At 39.5% G+C, this 17821-nt stretch overlaps 1 protein-coding gene across 4 annotated transcripts in view; it reads left to right on the top strand.

The window, feature by feature from the left end:
* Positions 1 to 17821, top strand: part of DYNC1I1 (dynein cytoplasmic 1 intermediate chain 1) — a 321789-nt gene that overhangs the window by 193648 nt on the left and 110320 nt on the right. For all 4 annotated transcript variants that reach the window (XM_086695920.1, XM_086695909.1, XM_086695921.1 and 1 more), the window contains 3 exons: positions 953 to 1042; positions 8379 to 8541; positions 10557 to 10656. In XM_086695920.1, the coding sequence (XP_086552046.1) occupies positions 953 to 1042; positions 8379 to 8541; positions 10557 to 10656 (353 nt within the window). The remainder of the gene's footprint in view (positions 1 to 952; positions 1043 to 8378; positions 8542 to 10556; positions 10657 to 17821) is intronic.

The following is a 17821-nucleotide window of genomic DNA, read 5'->3' as shown; positions in this document are numbered from 1 at the left end:
GCAGGGGAGGAAGTGAAATCATTTCTTTTAAATTCCATCTGAACCAATGAAATAAATAACCTACAGTGAATATTATGCTTAAGAGAGAAGACAATATATTTTTTAAACTGTGAAAGCAAGTTTTAATTTTTTGTATTATTTTATTTCTCTACACTGGATTTTCTTGTGACACCTTGACTCCCCCCTACATCTTCTACTTTGTGGCTGATGATTTCAAGCACTCTATAATGAAAGGGGCCTCTAAGAAAGGCAGGTTGAGAGCAGACAGAACGAGCACACATTTGCATAGGGCAGGAAGGGCACTATAACATCTGGCAGTGGTAGCAGACTGGGTCCATTTGTTGGTGCTCATTAAATTCACATTAATGCATGAGCTGCTCTGAATGTGTAAATGCGATTTCAGGTTGGTTGCTTTCTCCCAGGCCAATGGCAGTGACTTTTGGGACTCTACCCCCTGGTTGTTTACTTGCCAATGGCATTTGACCTGGGGTCAGACCTGTATTTAACCCTTTCCTGTAGGTCAAAAACAAATTAATTTGGTGAGAATTAAATTGGAAATGAGTCGTCTGTACAGCAGGTGTTCCCTGTGGAGAATGTGCCCCAGGTGGAAACATTTTGAGATCTGTTCCTGGGTCATCTCTGAAGAAGCTTCAGAGGTCAGAGAGGCAATTCCAAGACATCCCATGTGGTGAGGGCCTGGAGATGGATGTTAGCAGGTGCCGACTCGGGTGGTTTTCTCAGCAGCTTGGGGGACTTTCAAAGAGGCCCCTTTTGGAGATAATTTATTCATATATTCATGAACATATATCTTGGGCATTCATTGAGGACTGATTTACTTAGAAGTTGCCCTAAATGATTGGAACTTTACCCTTTGGCCCTACCTCCCACCATCAACCAAAGGCTTTGATTTGAAGGAAAGAAAATAATGCATTTTTCTCTTTCTTTCTTCTAGAGGATGAGGAAGATGAGGAAATGGTAGAACCTAAAGTTGGCCATGATTCAGAACTGGAAAACCAAGACCAAAAACAGGAGGTGAAAGAAGGTATGGTATGGGAGGTAAATTAGTCATCAATTTATTGTTATTGTTGTTTTTTTTAACAACTTAGGGGCTATCCTGGTAAGTAAAAATTAAACGCATACTCCCTATGTAGAAGGTTTTCAGCACATTACATTTAGCACCATAAACTGTAATCCCCAAAGCAAGAGTCATCTATTTTTTGACTGATAGAAGTAAATAAAATAGAGGGGTGCTTGGGTGATTCAGTGGGTTAAGCATCTGACTCTTGATTTCAGCTCAGGTCATGATCTCATGGTCATGAGATTGAGCCCTGCATCAGGCTTTGTGCTGAGTCTGGAGCCTGTTTAGGATTCTCTCTCTCTCTCCCTCCCTCTCTCTCTCTCTCTCTCTCTGTCTCTCTCCCTCCCTCTCTCTCTCCCTCCTTCCCTCTTTCTCTGCCACTTTCTCATGTGCGAGAGAAAGAAGTAAATAAAATGCAAGCTAGCCACAATTCCAGCAACAAGTCCAGTCACAATTCAGTAAAATTATTACTAAAGAGTGAAAACATAAGATAATTGTTATCAATTGTCATGTTACCTAGTGCACCGCATCGGATATTCTGAATGATAACAGTAAAGGGAAGAAGCAGATATAATTATTTTGTTAATAAATTCTGAAGTTTATTCATGTGATCTACACAGAAATATTAGCAATGATCATTACTATTAACTCTACTGTTCAAAGTGTGCTTCCATAGCTCTGCCTGTATGAAGAGCGAAACTTTCCATGTTTCAGTGATAATAATGATGAGCATTTATTAAGGGCTTCCCGTGTACTCAGCTTTCTCCTGTGCCCTTTACAGGTATTATCTACATCTCAGAACATCCTTTTGAAGCAGATACTATTATTATTCTTACCTTATAGATGGAGAACCAGGAAGAGAGAGGTCTAAAAACTTACCCAAGGACACACATTGTAGAAGTGCATGAGCAGGATTTGCCGTTGACACCAAAGACTATACCTTTTATCATGATGGTATCATCCTGACATAGCACTGGGTGTCAAAAGCAAGAGAGAAAAAAGAAAAGGGAAGGCAATCAATCCTCCGGGTGCTCTATCCTTAAAAATCTAATTTTGTATCCCTGTGAAATTCTTAGCCCATGGAGATAAAAGAATTTTGAAATCGTCATTCTTACTGACAAACGAAGTATGTCTGAATACAGAGTGCATATTTAAAAGATTTTTCCAGGGGCGCCTGGGTGGCTCAGTCGGTTAAGCATCAGACTTCGGTCATGATCTTGTGATTTGTGGGTTTGAGCCCCATGTTGGGCTCCATGCTGACAGCTGGGAGCCTCGACCCTGTTTCAGATTCTGTGTCTCCTCCTGCCCCACTTGCAGTCTGTCTCTCTCTTTCAAAAATAAATATACATTATTAAAAAATTAAAAGATACTTCCATATTCCCTGCTAAGTCCCAAATATAGACCAACAGAAGTTTCATTAGAAGTTCATTTGAGGGGCGCCTGGGTGGCTCAGTCAGTTAAGCGTCTGACTTTGGCTCAGGTCATGATCTCACAGCTTGTGAGTTCGAGCCCCACATCGGGCTCTGTGCTGACAGCTCGGAGACTGGAGCCTGCTTCGGATTCTGTGTCTCCCTCTCTCTCTCTGCCCCTCCCCTGCTCAAACTCTCTCTCTCTCTCTTTCTCAAAAAATAAACATTAAAAAATTTAAAAAAAAATAAGTTCATTTGATTTTTAAATTTTAAAGATGCCTGTGATGGGCACCTGGGTGGCTCAGTCGGTGGAACATCTGACTTTTGATTTCGACTCAGGTCATGATCCCAGAGGTGGTGGGGTCCAGCCCTGCTCCAGGCTCTGTGCTGAGCATAGAGCCTGCTTAAGGTCCTCTACCTCTCTCCCTTTGCCCCTCTTCCCCACTCACGCTCTCTCTCTTTCTCTCTCTCTGAAATAAAGAAAAAAATTAAATTAAAGATGCCTGTGGCTCCAGCATAGTATGTGGCACACCGTTGTCGCTGGGGACTTTTATAGGAATGGGTACACATTGATCATATGTACTCACTTCAGCCGGCTCAGGCATTGAATGATTTTGATTACTGTCAAGTTCTGGGCTACGACTAAAGGCAGGGAATAGATTCAGCATCTTTAACAGTGGCATCCACAGAAGGCATGAGAGTTATTTTTTCTGAGAGAGTCTAAATGCATTTGATTGGAGAGATTTTACCTCAAATTGTAAGAACTTTTTTTTAACACAGGTATAGCAAGAGACAAACCAACTCAGGATTTATTAAAATAAACAAATAAAAGGTTTTTCCTCTTGCAAAACATCCTTAAGCTATTCTGGGTGATAAGGAGCCAAGGTGTCTTGTGTGTGTCTTGGCACAGATTCCCTCCTACCCCCACCCCAATCCCCAAATTGTCTTCTCTGGCAAAGCACTGCAACCCCCTTCTTAAGTTCTGAACAAAAACACCCTCCAGTTTTAACTGTTACTCATGCTTCATGGAATTGATTAAAGTCCTGTTAAAAGTCAAAAAGGAGTTTGAAGTACATTTCCTGTACTGCTGCTCTGTGTGCCTTTTTCTCTATTAATGGCTTTTCTGCAAATTAGCACATAATGGGTTAAAAGCATGTTTATGTTGGCATCAGACTCTCTCTGGCTTTTTTTTTTTTTTTTTAAGCAAGACAGTATTTTGCAAACTTTTTAAAGAATCTCTAGCAGATATAATCGTGGCGCCATTCACACGGCTGCATAGTAGTTAGGGCTGTGTCAGCACTTCCCTTACGAACCTTGAGTTTCAGGGATTTATTACTCAGCCATAAAAATTTGCTCTGGGCTGAAACTTGACATCCACGGTTTCAAACCAGGGAGCACATTTTTGAGAAATCTAGCCTTTTTTGGAGTTAAAAAAAAAAAAAAAAAACGGTGAACAGGAGATGGGAAAAAAAAAACAGTGCTCACTAGCTTTTGACATTTTTGCCCATATGATATCAAAATGCACTAAGCAGTAAAGAAATAAGGGTTTGATATTTTACTGTTTTCACTCCATTTTTCCACAATGGAGTAGAGAAAACAGCAGGTACATGTTAGCTTTTAATCAAATTTTAGGAAATTTCTATATGTAAGTGTTCAGGGATCTTCATGTTTAGAGATTTAAAACAAGAGAATCAGACCTAGCTCTTGTAAATGCACATTAACTCATAAACCTCACATTAACTTCAGAGGAGGATATCCTTCTTTATTAGCTTGGTTTGGTTTTCTTGCTCATATTTATGCAATGATCTCACAGTAAAATCCCTTAAGAGCCACTGTCCCTATTTAATTGGGTCTAATATTTAAGCTATGTGGGAATTTACTTCTTTATTTTTTGTCTTTTACATATATTCTTGAAGAATATTTAAAAGATTTAATTTTTCATACTGAAAATCAAAGCTGTATCTTTTAAACAAAGCAAGACATTTCTGAAATGAATATTTTTGTAAAATAGCTCTTGAACTCAAGGAAAGATTGTAAAGTACTCAATATAAATTGTGAATTTCATTATGAATTGTATAGATTTACAGAGAAAAAAATCCCCCAAGCCTGAAACCAAAAAATATGATATATAGTAAATAAAATAAATTAAAGAAATAAATGGAAAAATACCTATTAACGTCAATAAAAAAAAACTAAAGAAAACATACCAAATAGGATAGAATCATCATAAAGACACATATACAAATATTTTCATCTACAAAACTAAGAGAAATTAACATTTCTATTATAAAAAAAAGAAGATTCTAAAATAAAACGTATACTAGATTTTAATCTTGCAACCACGAAGTCATAGACTTAGACCATCTTCTAAACTTCAGATTTCATGAATTCAGTACATTGTGTTCACAGCTGTTATTCAAGCTAAATATAACTGTTCAGGTAAATTTTGGCAAGTATGAAAACTGTCTTTCCATTTGGATCATATGTTAGTTTTATCTATGCGTTCGACTTTTCATAAAGAATCTCTCTTTTTTTAAGGAAAAAAAAGGCCACTTTACATGCATAAAATATTTTTAACTCTTGGCAGAAATACTCTACATTTTGTGTTGCAAAAACAAACAACAAACCTGCTATAATAGCTCTGCTTAACTTAATAAGAAAAACCAATGATTGTCAATGCCAAAAATTATATATTTTGCTCTCATATGTCTTTTGCTATTACATTAATTAATACCTTTTTATGCAGTGAACATGTTGAAAATAATTCGTTAGGGGTCAGGGATAGGGAAAAGCTACAGAAACAGATATATCAGGGAGAATTTGGGGTCTACCCTGGAGTAATACAATTCTGATTCTAATTGTTTGTGCTTGTAGTTTGAACCTTGCGGATTCCATTAATCAACCAATTTTCTTTCATGAAATATGATGTCTGGAGAGGTTTATCTCTGAATACAGCTTTTGGTTGCGTTTCCTGGATACTCCATTATGTTTTCATTACATTGCAACAACACTTATCAATTTAAAGATTTTTAAATATGGGAGGTTTGGGATTTTTTATCAAAAATAACTATAGCCCTATTATTTAATTCCTAAGTTGAATATTGTTTATGACTTTCAAAAAGTACTTGTCTGTACATGCATCTTATTATTTTATGCTAACAAGTCATGTCATTTGATCCCTGTTAGACATCAAAGCTTAATATAAAATATATCCTTTGTTTTGCTTCAGTAGCAATTTAATTTCAAGCCAAATATTGTATTGTCAAATATAATATCTGGAGAGGTTACTGCTTCACCTACCTGAACTTGGCCTCTGCAAATACACTTTGATCAGCCATTTATGTTTCTCTTAGAGAAGAAGTTGTATGTCTTGAAAGCTGAGATCAAAGTGACAATAAGCTACAGGGAAGAAAAAATTACAGAAAATTACACAGATACTACTTTTTATTCAAGGTAATAGACCTGTAAGGAAAGATACAGGTGAAATAGAAGTAACTCAAAAAGATAAACAGAGAGTAGGTTATATACTTTTAATATTATTTTTAAAAAAGATAAGGAGAAACAAATGACCATTTCTCTGCTTAATTTCAGATGGGTCTCAAGTCATACATCAATAGTAACTAAGATATGAACATGGGCTTTTAGAATAAGACATTCTTCTTGACCCTATAGTATCCTTGTTTAGTGAAGTTTATTTATTTATGTGACAGTACTATCGAAACAACATGAACCTAAAGTTTTTTGGGTTTTTTTTTCTCCTTTTGCCTGGTTACATTTAGTAGTTTTACTATTTTCTTGAACTTACATAAGAGTGAAAAATCCAAATGCCTCATTTATGGGAGTTTTAGAAAGTAGACTAATAAATTACTACTCAATTACCAGTTACTGAATGCTTGACTTAAAGTTTTGGTATCATTACCTCATTTTATAGATAAAACTGCTACTCCGAGAGCTTTAATTGATTAAAAAATCAAAGTTAGCAAAGGGCAGAGTCAATGTTGGATTCCAGGTTGGTTTTGTAGAGTCCTTGTTATTGACAGCCACACATTGCCAGTTTCACCGTTTCACAAACTAGTATGTGGGCAACTCTGCTCAGCAGGTATTGATGGAGGTTCCTGGAGAGTCCCAATACACATTGGCATATTAAGGGCCCTGGAGGCTTCAGCAGCAAAGAAATGTATCTAACTATATGCAGGGCTACTAGAAACTGCAGGGTAAACTGTTTTGTGAAATGATCGTCTGTTCTAGTAGGTGAATCATGTTTCGTTATAGTATTGTCCGGAGAGCATTTTTCAAGGTGTGAACCAACTGCATTATAATAATTCCAGTTTCTTGTAAATATACAGATTCTGGAGACCTGCCAGATGCCCTGCATTGTGGTCTGGGTCAGGGACGGGGAGGTGGGAAGGGGGAAGACACTATGAACATCAAAGGCTTGAGATCCTTGGGTCTACAGGAGGGCTTCCAGACAGTTCAGATTTCACAGGACAATGGCTTCGGGGTGCTAGTAATTGAAACAAATAAAAGTTGCATAAAACCTGCTACCACTGACTGCACCTACGTGGTTTTCTGAGCCAGTGGTCAGGTAGAAATGGTTATGGGGATGGTAGCGGAAGTGTTGGGCAAGACTGTGGGTGAGAGACTCCTCTAGGAACTCGACACTGATTGCATTGCACTACCCTCCTCCTGTCACTTAAATTCCAGGACCATCTGGTCCTACAGAAAGTAAGCCATCAAACATGTATTGAGTGCTTTCTGCAAGGTTGTTGACCTGGGGTTTCTGAAGAACCACAGAAGTTCAGCTGACAGTTTCTACCTCTGAGGGCTGTTCGGTCTGGGGGAGTTCCTAATCTTTTCTCTATCATTTTATGTAAACTTGCCACTGAAGGAACAGTCTATGTTACCTAATCATGACTCTGAGGTTAGCTGACTTTCAGACACTGTGACATACTGCTAATTATTTAATCTCTTTTCTCTCATTTTATGTCTTCAAATTTAGTTCAGTAAGATTAATCATGCTAGAAAAGAAAGGCATAAAAATTATTTTGAGGTGTCTTCTAGAAGTGTTTATTTGTTCCACGTTTGTTTAGAAGCAGAAGGTATCGGGGAGCCTGGGTCGCTCAGTCGGTTAAGCATCTGACTTCGGCTCAGGTCATGATCTCGTGGTTTGTGAGTTCGAGCCCTGCATCGGGCTCTGTGCTGACAGCTCAGAGCCTGGAGCCTGTTTCAGATTCTGTGTCTCCCTCTCTCTCTGCCCCTCCTCTACTCACTCTCTGTCTCTCAATAATAAATAAATGTTTAAAAAAACCTTTTTTTAAAAGAAGCAGAAGGTATCTCAGGTGAAAGCAGGTTTGGAAGGTCATGTTTCAGTTTTTGAATGGAACCTATATAACAGTCAGCCGGCCTTAGCAACTAACCATCTAAAATAGAATGAATGTATATAGTAGAGAGAGGAAAGATGCTACCCAGATGATATTATAGATACTTCTTAGTGATTTCACATGTGCAGCTTTATAGTAGTATGCAATATGTTTAGTTTTACAGATTTTTCTATTATGTACTCTTTGAGCTGTTTTTCAAGTTCTGTTTTAAAGAAAGTAACGTTCAGAATTGATTGCTAAAAACACCAATTTATTTTCATTTGTAATCTTTTTCAACTCTTCAAAGTAGTAATTAGTCTAGATATGAAATCTTTTTTGTAATTATCAGGGGAAACATCTATAAAAACCTTTGGTGTGAATTTAGGAGTTATTTAGAATCAATATTAACAATGGTTTGTTTCACTGTCTGATCACTTTTCTGGTAAATAGTCTCTTTCAAGAGTTGGATTCCTCTTGAAATGTTTTAATTGTCCTTTTCTTCTTTCCTGACAATCTCTTTTACTTAAAAAGCCCCTCCACGGGAGCTGACAGAGGAAGAAAAACAGCAGATCCTTCATTCAGAGGAATTTCTCATCTTTTTTGATCGGACAATACGGGTAATTGAAAGAGCACTAGCAGAAGACTCTGACATCTTCTTTGACTACAGCGGTCGAGAGTTAGAGGAAAAAGATGGGTTAGTTTCTTGTGTGCATGTTCTTTTAAAAAAAATACTGCGATAAATTATTGTTGATTCTAAATTCACTTATGTATTGACTAGGCAAATCTTAAACCAAACAAATCAGAGGAGGATGAAATTCCAGGGTTGATCTTGCTGAACAGCTTTGACTAAGGGCTTTGGTTATAACTTCTGGCTTAGAGTTTCCCTGTAATTATCATGTGCTTCCGTGAAATGCTTTTGAACTTGATATCTGGGGAACAGTCCAGGTGATAGAGACTGGCAGAGTCACGTACATTGTCCTCTGAGAAAACATTCTTATAAGCAGCAAAGGAGATTTGTGTTGTATCCAGCAGATCTATTTTTGATGTCTAAGCAAACAGGAAGCTGAACAAAATAAACATGAGATATGGGAGCCCTTCACTGATGTGGGGAACAGCTAAGAGAGACTGCAACCCTTTTCTTCTTTTTGATACCATGAGTATGTGTATGTGTCTTATAGGCAACACCTGTGCAGGGATACATTTAAAGATAAACTAAAAACTAATCAATAAAAGCAAATGATCCTCCAAATGTAGCATATGTAATGTGAAAGGCAGCAGCCGTCAACCATCACTGTGGGTATACTGGAAGGTACTTTATGAGCTTATAAGAAATAAATCTAGCCAGGTTTATTAGCCACTTTATAAGAATTTATAAGAAATAAATCTAGCCACTGATTTCTTTTGGCCAACAACAATATGAAAAGTTGAGATCACCTGCCTTAGTCATCAGACTTGGCTTTTTGCTGTTTCTAGAATTCAAATACATTCTCAAAGAACAGTGTATCATCATTGAGGATGCTTAAGGGAATGTAACAGAGGCTCCAAAAGCAGTTTCAAAAGGAGGTTCTGAAAATATTCTAAGCAGTTGACAGCATCATTAGACTACTCCAAAGAGACAGTAATAGTTTGCGTATACACATTATGAGATGCTTTTGTTCTTTGAAAAAGCCATTATTCTGTGGCTCAGTTGATTTTCTGTGTCCTGTTTCCTTTTGGGTGCCTGGCAGTTACTTGTGTGTGCGTACCTCTTGCCTGAGTTTGCAGTGGTGGAGTTGAAGAAGGGTTAGCAGGAAAAAAGAGTCCTAAGTCAGCCAATTTGGAGCCCAAGTAAATAGTCTGGAGCCAAGTCACCATCTGAACAAGAGCTGTATAAGACAAGTGATACAGGGTGCAAGGCAGTGGGATGAAGCAAATGAACAGAAGAAAGTGAGTGTGGAGGAATTTTTGAACTGATGCTAAAGAAATATAGGTAGCTTTTTGTGCAGGTCCAAAAGCTACTGGCACAGAAGCAGCATTACTCAATTTGCACTCAGTCTTGTGGAGCAAATGCATGACCAGTGCAGGGTTCTGCAAAGGAGGTTTTGTGGCCAGTTGAGTATCAGCCAAGCAAACACTGGCCAAAATGTATTCCTGGGCCCAGATAATGTTTTGGTCTATGTTAAGTATCTACTACTTTTGGTGAATCCCCCACTCTCCACTATGCCTGTCTCATGATAAAACTTACCACTTGCTATTGAGCAGGGAGGCAACACTACAACCACTCAGATATTACAGGTAAATAGAAACATGCGTATCTAATCTCTGGTCTAAGGCTAGATGAGGTGGTATTGATATCAAAGAATCTGCAAGTGGGCTCTGCTCCCTTGATAGCTGGGAGATTTCTAGTAAACTCTGCTTCAAGATAGAACTTGTTAGGAGGAAGAAAAGGCTTTCGGGACTGGTCAAGGTGAGAGCCAGATAATTATTTGACATTTCATACCAGGTTTAAAACAACACATGGAAACCTTTTCTGGGCCAGGCTAGGGAAAACTTTTCATAAAGGACACCACTGTTAGTTCATTTATTTATGATCAGCGCTTGCTATGTAAATTGATGCTTTGGCCTCAGCGAGTGCCATGCTCTTGCCATTTCATTCTTTCCATATGAGCAGCAGAGATAAAGCCCCTTTCTGAAGCATCACATTTGTCTCTGATGTTTAAACCCTCCTAGGGATGTCCAGGCTGGAGCCAACCTTTCTTTCAATCGTCAATTCTACGATGAGCATTGGTCCAAGCACCGAGTAGTCACTTGCATGGACTGGTCCCTGCAGGTAAGAATTATTGTTGGGATGAGACAAACTGGGCTGTGTCCTCATGGCATTTGTATTTTAAAAATGAGAGATTTTCTCCGTTACTTTAGATGTGTTCACCAACCTACAATCTTCTTCTATGCCTCTTGGTTTTCTTTCCCATTTTACTAAACTTTCAGTTTAAATTTTTCACCCTGTCATCCATATGCATTGAGTTCTTACTATGTGTTAGGTACCGGACAAGGAGCCAGGCCATCTTGTCTGTAAAACTGCTATCATTAAGGTCACCAGGGATTTCCTATCCATCAAATCCTGTGGGCTATTTTAAGCCCTCATCTGCCCTGACTTCTCTGTCATCCAGCTTAGTTGACTTCCTCGTATTCTAAGAACAATATCCTTCCATTGAGTTCCACAACATTACTCTCTGCTAGTTCTCAGACATCCCCAAAACTTCTTTTTCTCGTACACTGCTGTGGTCCTCGTGGTCGTGCCCCCAGCCTCTCCTTTTCCTCCCAATATGCTGTCTGGTGGAGACCTCTTCCACTTCTGTGGATTCAAGCACTACATGGTAGCCTATTGATATCTCCCACCCGTCCCCCTCCTAAATTCCACTTTACACACCAGACAGATCCACTCAGGTGTCTCCTAGAATCTGTAATCACTAATTCATTATTTTCACATATCTGAATTTTTTTCCTACTGCATTCTCTTTAAGTTAAAGACATCACAATATACCCAAGGCCCTAAAGCAGAACTTTCATCATTAACATTAGCAACTTCCCCCCTTAATCTTCCAGACCCAGTCTGTCACCAAGATAGACTGTCTCCACTCATATGCATCACCTTACATCTGTGATAATGCTAACCTTCTAAGTGGTCTTTCTACATCCGTGCTTGTTCATCTATGGTTTTCCCTCTGGACCCCTAGCCAAATAATCTTTCTAAAATGCAAATCTGATCCCGCCACTCCCTGGATTAAAATTCCCTGTTGCCTCTAAGAGAAAATCCTATGCTCCTTAGTGTGGTATTCAGAGTGAAAGTAGGCAAATTTATCAAAAGTCACTTTGCTGAAGAGTCAACTCAACTACTTGACAAATTACCCAGCACTGAGCAGTTAAATAATGTGCACACAGCCTAGTTGTGAGGTGGCCAGAGTTTGAACCCAGGTGGTCTGACCTCTGAGCCCACGTTTGTAACAACCACGCTATGTTCCTTCCTGCAATGACAACGATATAATGGCAATGAGGAAAATAAGAATAAGTTCTGGGCATGGATGTGCAACACAGTTTCTTTTTTCTTATAGGGTATGTTTTTATTGGGAATAATAATCATGGCTAGCTTTTTCTTTTTTAAATCATGGCTAACTTTTAATTTGTGTTTCTTATGTGCTAAACACTATGCCGGCTTCTCTGAAGGCATTACCTTATTTCAGCCTCATAACTCAGATGAGGCAGTCATTACTATTTCCATTTTGCAACTGAAGAAATTGAGGCTCAGAGAAGCTAAGTAACTTGCTAAGAGTCACTCAGTCAGGATGTGGTAGTGTGGGGATTTGAACTCAAGTCCTTTGCACTTCAGGGCTATTCTCTTTACCACTGCCTTTCACAAAGGACTTTTGAATCTGGAACCAAGAGAGGTTATAAGTGCTGAATGATATGAGGCAGATAGCAAGTGCAGGATCTCTCTGGGAGACTGGGATTTAGACCAATGGAGGGGAGGAGAGTGTGTTCTAGGCAGAGCTGTGAAACAGATGATGTGAAGAGCCCCGTTTAATCCTACTGGAGAACAGGAGAACTGAAGAGGAGTGTAATCCCTCACAACTGGACTGTCATCAACCACCAAGTGGGCCGGTGTTCTCTCCTCTTGAACCTCCTTTTACATGCAAACAACAGAGCACACAGTGCATGATCGTGCAGAGACTAATATAAGCAGGGCTGGCCCAGCCACTTCCCGCCAGCATGTGGGTGGTCCGTGAGCACGCTCGGGTGTATGCACAGAAATCAGATCCAAGCCTGAGGAAACACTTAGCTCGGCTTGTTCACTTGTTCTGAGTCTGGAAATTACACAGGAACCTTATCTGACACATTCCTCAAAGGTGACTTCTACCGTGTTCCCGGGGCCGGTTGGTAATGCTCCCTGAGGAGTTGGCGGAGAGAGCATCAGCGGGGCTGGGCCCTGCATGGCTGCAGCATGTGATGGCCGTATTGGCCGTGGAAGGATTTATTTCCACATGGGGGTCTGTGTGATCGTCTTTTGCAAGAACTGAAACTGTAAAGAGCAGAAACTCTACCATGGAGAGACCACATGTACTTTTCACCATTTTTGTATAACCTACTCATCTACACGGTAGAGGAGAGGTTTGCATTTCTGAAAAGCATGTTTTATGTGGAGCATGAGAAAAAGGAATTGGAATCCTCGGCTCCTGCATCATAAGATTTTTATGGGGTTCCAAGGACCAGGTTTATATGGTTATGGGATGCAGACTCTTCTAAATGATTCTGGATGCAATTCAGTAATGTTAAGAAAGAAGAGGGGCGCTTGGGTGGCGCAGTCGGTTAAGCGTCCGACTTCAGCCAGGTCACGATCTCGCGGTCCGGGAGTTCGAGCCCCGCGTCAGGCTCTGGGCTGATGGCTCGGAGCCTGGAGCCTGTTTCCGATTCTGTGTCTCCCTCTCTCTCTGCCCCTCCCCCGTTCATGCTCTGTCTCTCTCTGTCCCAAAAATAAATAAACGTTGAAAAAAAAAAATTTAAAAAAAAAAAAAAAGGAAAAGAAAGAAGAGCAAGAGGCACAGTCTCAGAGTCTCATAGTGGCCTATATGTCTAGGGTGTTTACCTGAGTGGAACAGAGGGGAGAACAAGGAAGAAACCGTAAGGTTTCCGCGCGGCTTTGCTTTGATCTTCTGGGCTTCTGGAGCAAGAACACTTTAACTTTATAACATTTGTAAATATCCACCAACCATCATTCCCTGGAAGAAACAGTGGCACTCGGGCAATTCTGTCAGCCTTGTCGTTCACTGACCATTGTTGAACAGTGTGAGCCAATAATACTGTCCACATACTGCATGGTAGCTTTTCCAGGCTTGTACAAAACCACATCCATGACCTTACTCCTACCATATATACTCCTCTCCCATGTAAAATGCATCCTCCAACCTTGCAGCTATCCAGGGTACAAACCTGAGTAATCTTTGATAGTTCATTTAGTTTCCACATCCAATCAAATTTATAGTAGCAAGAAGATTCCCATGGATACCAGCTCAAGTCCACTAGCAGGTGGATTTGACACTGACTTTATGCCATGCCCTCTACTTCTTGCTTATCTTAGGAAGTGGCTTCCTAGCTGGTCTTTCTACCTCCAGTCTGTATACTGTTGAGCCATTATAAGCACTTGACCAGATTAATATTTGTAAAGATTACTTATAAACTCTCAGTATCACCTTGAGCAAGTTGCCTAACTTCTCTTTACTTTTAGCTTCCTCATTCATAAGATGATGGTAATAATACCTCGCTCATCTGCTGACTATTACATGAGTTAATGTACTTAAAGCAGTAGGACTTAAAAAGCATCTGGTACATGAAAAGTGCTCCATAAATGTGGCCAGTGAAAGTAGTAGTGGCAGTAGTATTAGTAGTTGCTGAATATAACTCCTAGTGTCCCCAAAGTAAAGTCTAAAATCATCAGCCTGTACTTGGCAACATCTATGAGGATGCCCAGATGCATTTCCAGCTCTTTCTGCTTGTTTACATCTTCATATAACCTACCTCCAAGCCAAATGCAACAACCTGAAGCCTCCTGAATGTGCTCCATGCTGCGTTAGTTAAGAAAATTTCACCTCTGGTTAGCGTAAGCAAAACGGGTGATTTACTGGAGAGGCACCCATGCACTTAGGAAATCCACAGAAAAGAAGAACTGGGATTCGGGAAGAGTAGAGATCCAGGCTGCTTGAGGGACCTCACCAATAGGATGCTGTCATAACCTGACTCATATGCCAGCCCACAGGTTCTGTATCTCAGTTCAAAATTTACCATAGCCAGTTCAGGGGATGTGATCTGTGCTGGGTCAAGTATCAACCCTGCAATGAACTAATTGTCCCTGAGAAGTTAGATACCTATGTACTGAGAGAATCTCCAAAAATGAGAGAATTATTGTGAACCAGGCAGATGACCAAGATACATCTCCTGCACTCATATTTGTACCCTTGCCCACATTCCCTTTTCTCTTCTCTCCTAATAATCTACCATTGATAAGGCCCAATGCATGGATCCTTTCTTCTTAGAAGTCTTTTCCAGTTTCTTTCCCTGCCACATCCTATCCCAACTAAGGTGGTTCTTTCCTCCTCTGTACTTCCAAGGAACCTTTTCTACACTTCCACTGTAGCACATTATCATGCTCTGCCTTTAAGTTTGCATTGTAGTTATTCATACATGTGTCTTACCTTTCCTCCCTCTACGTAAGGGTGAGCTTCTATAGAGCTAAGCATGTTATTGTTGACATTCTTGTCCCACATTTCACCTGGTGCAGTGAATTACATATACGTAGGAAGCACTGGACACGTCACAGTGGACTAGAAGGGACATGGCCTTTGAAACCAAACAGACTTCAAGTAAGGCTCTCATATCTTCATTTATTAGCAACATAACTCACAATGAGTTACTTACTCTAAGACCCTCGGCTTCTTCATCTGTAAGGCTGGTAAAACCACCTCTGCTCTTGGGGATGGCAAGGAGCCAATGAGTAAATGTATCACCCGGCTCAGCATCTGACACGTAAAGGGCCTGAAAACATATTGGTTCCTTCTTCTCTGATAAATGTCTGAATTTATTCTCTGTAAGAACAAATAGCTTGAGAACAGATCTGGTAATCTCCAGGTAAAATTCTCCTAGGTTAAAGATTGGATAATCCAGCCTGATGAGTAACTATAAACTTCCTAGTTGTTCATATTCCCTTTGACATCATAATTTTAACATTCAGGTTTTAAATAATTGTTCAGATATTTGCTTTTCATTTGAGAGTAAGAAAATAGGACTAGTCATGTTCAAACAAACAATGGGAAAAGGCACATAAGAAGGGACTTTGAAATCATAAAAGCTTGCATGAGATATAAGTTAAATCAGTATCTTTGGGATTTGTGATGCCAGTTATAGAAATTACACGAAAGGCATTTCACTGGTATTTTACTAAAACTCTCCCTATTTTCAAAACAAGCTTTAAAGCCAAATGATTTTAACTATTTTTAATGGAAAAAAGAAAAAAAACTACAAGTGGGAGCCAACTATGAGACCCAGATGTGAAGCTGTGGGATATTATTGCAGACACATCTGGCTGCTCATTGGTCACTGTGGCAGGGCTGTTGGTGTTTATAGAGTTGCCTTTCACATGTGACATAGTTAAACTTCAGATGGACAACCTGGAGACTTCTGTGTTTATCTGGATATTAGTTTCTTTGAATGGGCTTTGAATCAAAGGCCTTTCCTAATGGGCTTTCGATTCAGCCACTGAGGAACGTTTTCTAATAAAGAATGATTACTTCCCCTGGTGGCTGCATACATGTGTCTTGTAGGATTATACTTCCTCCGCACCAACCAATTGTAACTTCCTGCAGCTTTCTTAAGCTGAGGTTGCTGCAAAATTAATAAAGCCACCTAGAAGACTCAGGTTTAATTGTTTTTGATAGAAAAAAAGTTGATGTTTAAAGTTATAAGGACCATCTTCTAATAGAAGATGTATGTGTGGGTATATGTATATGTGTATGTATGTGTACATATATATGTATGTATATAAATATATGTATGTATATACATACATATATATATATATATATATATAATAGTGAGAAAGAATGGAAAATTAAGTTATCTATGAGCAAAGAGTGATATAATCTGCTATAATCCTGATGCTATTTTTAATGGTGCCGCCTTATGGGAATGCCAAGTAGGAATGGCATTTTCATGAAATGGATTCTAACTCATAAACACCCTTCACAAGATTCATCCCCAGCTTGTTTAATTACACACACAGCACAGAATTCACACAGGGTAAGTAGGTATTTCTGTTCACTTTAGAGTCCTTATTATTTTACTCATTGTGGTTCTTGCACTTATGCTTTTAATTGTCGACATTATTTGACAACAAAGGATTAAATATGTCTTTCTACTGAGCACAGAGTCACTAAAATAAAAACAGCATCTGTATTTCAACAGATTTTGACACAAGTTGATTATGTGCTAGAGGTTACAAGATACTAGATTTAAAAGTTAATAAGAATAAGTCCCTACACCCAGAGAGCTTACAAACTAGTAAGAGACATAAGTGGGAAAACACCATAGTACAGTTTGACAAGTGCTCTAATGGGGGAACACACAATAATGCTAAGGGAGCCTATGAGAAATGAGGAAGGGTGGTAGAAAGTTAGGATTGTTTGAAGGACTTGATTCATGTGTTGAATTTTAAAGAATGAATTAATGTCAGGAGTGCCTGGACGGCTCAGTCAGTTAAGCATCTGACTCTTGGTTTTGGTTCCAGTCATGATCTCACGGTTCATGGTTTTGTGTCCCACGTCAGGCTCCTCACTGCCAGTGTGGAGCCTGCTTGGGATTCTCTCTCTCTCCCTCTCTCTCTCTGCTCCTCCCCTGTTCATGCACTTTCCCTTTCTCAAAATAAATAAATGCTTAAAAAAAAAAAAAGAGGGGCGCCTGGGTGGCTCCATCGATTGTCTGACTTCGCTCAGGTCATGGTCTCACGATTCGTGGGTTTAAGCCCCGTGTCGGGCTCTGTGCTGACAGCTCAGAGCCTGGAGCCTGCTTCTGATTCTGTGTCTCCCTCTCTCTCTGACCATCTGCCCCACCCCCGCTTACTCTCTGTCTCTCAAAAGTAAATAAATGTTAAAAAAAAATTTTTTTAAAGAATGAGTTAATGAAACAACACATAAGAGGTATTCTAGTAAGAGTGAGTATTAAACTCCTAGGCATAGAGGCTATACCTATGAACCCCAGAACTAGTCCATGAGGGTGTGGGGGTTGAAGAGGGAGGGCAGGTGGTAAGAGATTAAGCAGAGAAGGTGGAAAATGACTGATCATGAAAGACTCTATATGACCTGGATTTTCTCTTGAGAGTAATGATGAGCCATTAAAGTTTTTTAAGCAGAGGAGTGACTTAGCCAAATGTATGTTTTGTAAAGTCATATTAA

Source organism: Puma concolor, chromosome A2, assembly GCF_028749965.1.
Source record: "Puma concolor isolate L17-30 chromosome A2, mPumCon1.1.hap2, whole genome shotgun sequence".
NCBI classification, from domain to species: Eukaryota; Metazoa; Chordata; class Mammalia; order Carnivora; family Felidae; genus Puma; species Puma concolor.
Note: the sequence above shows the minus strand (reverse complement) of the source record. Positions and strands in the feature narration are given on the sequence as shown.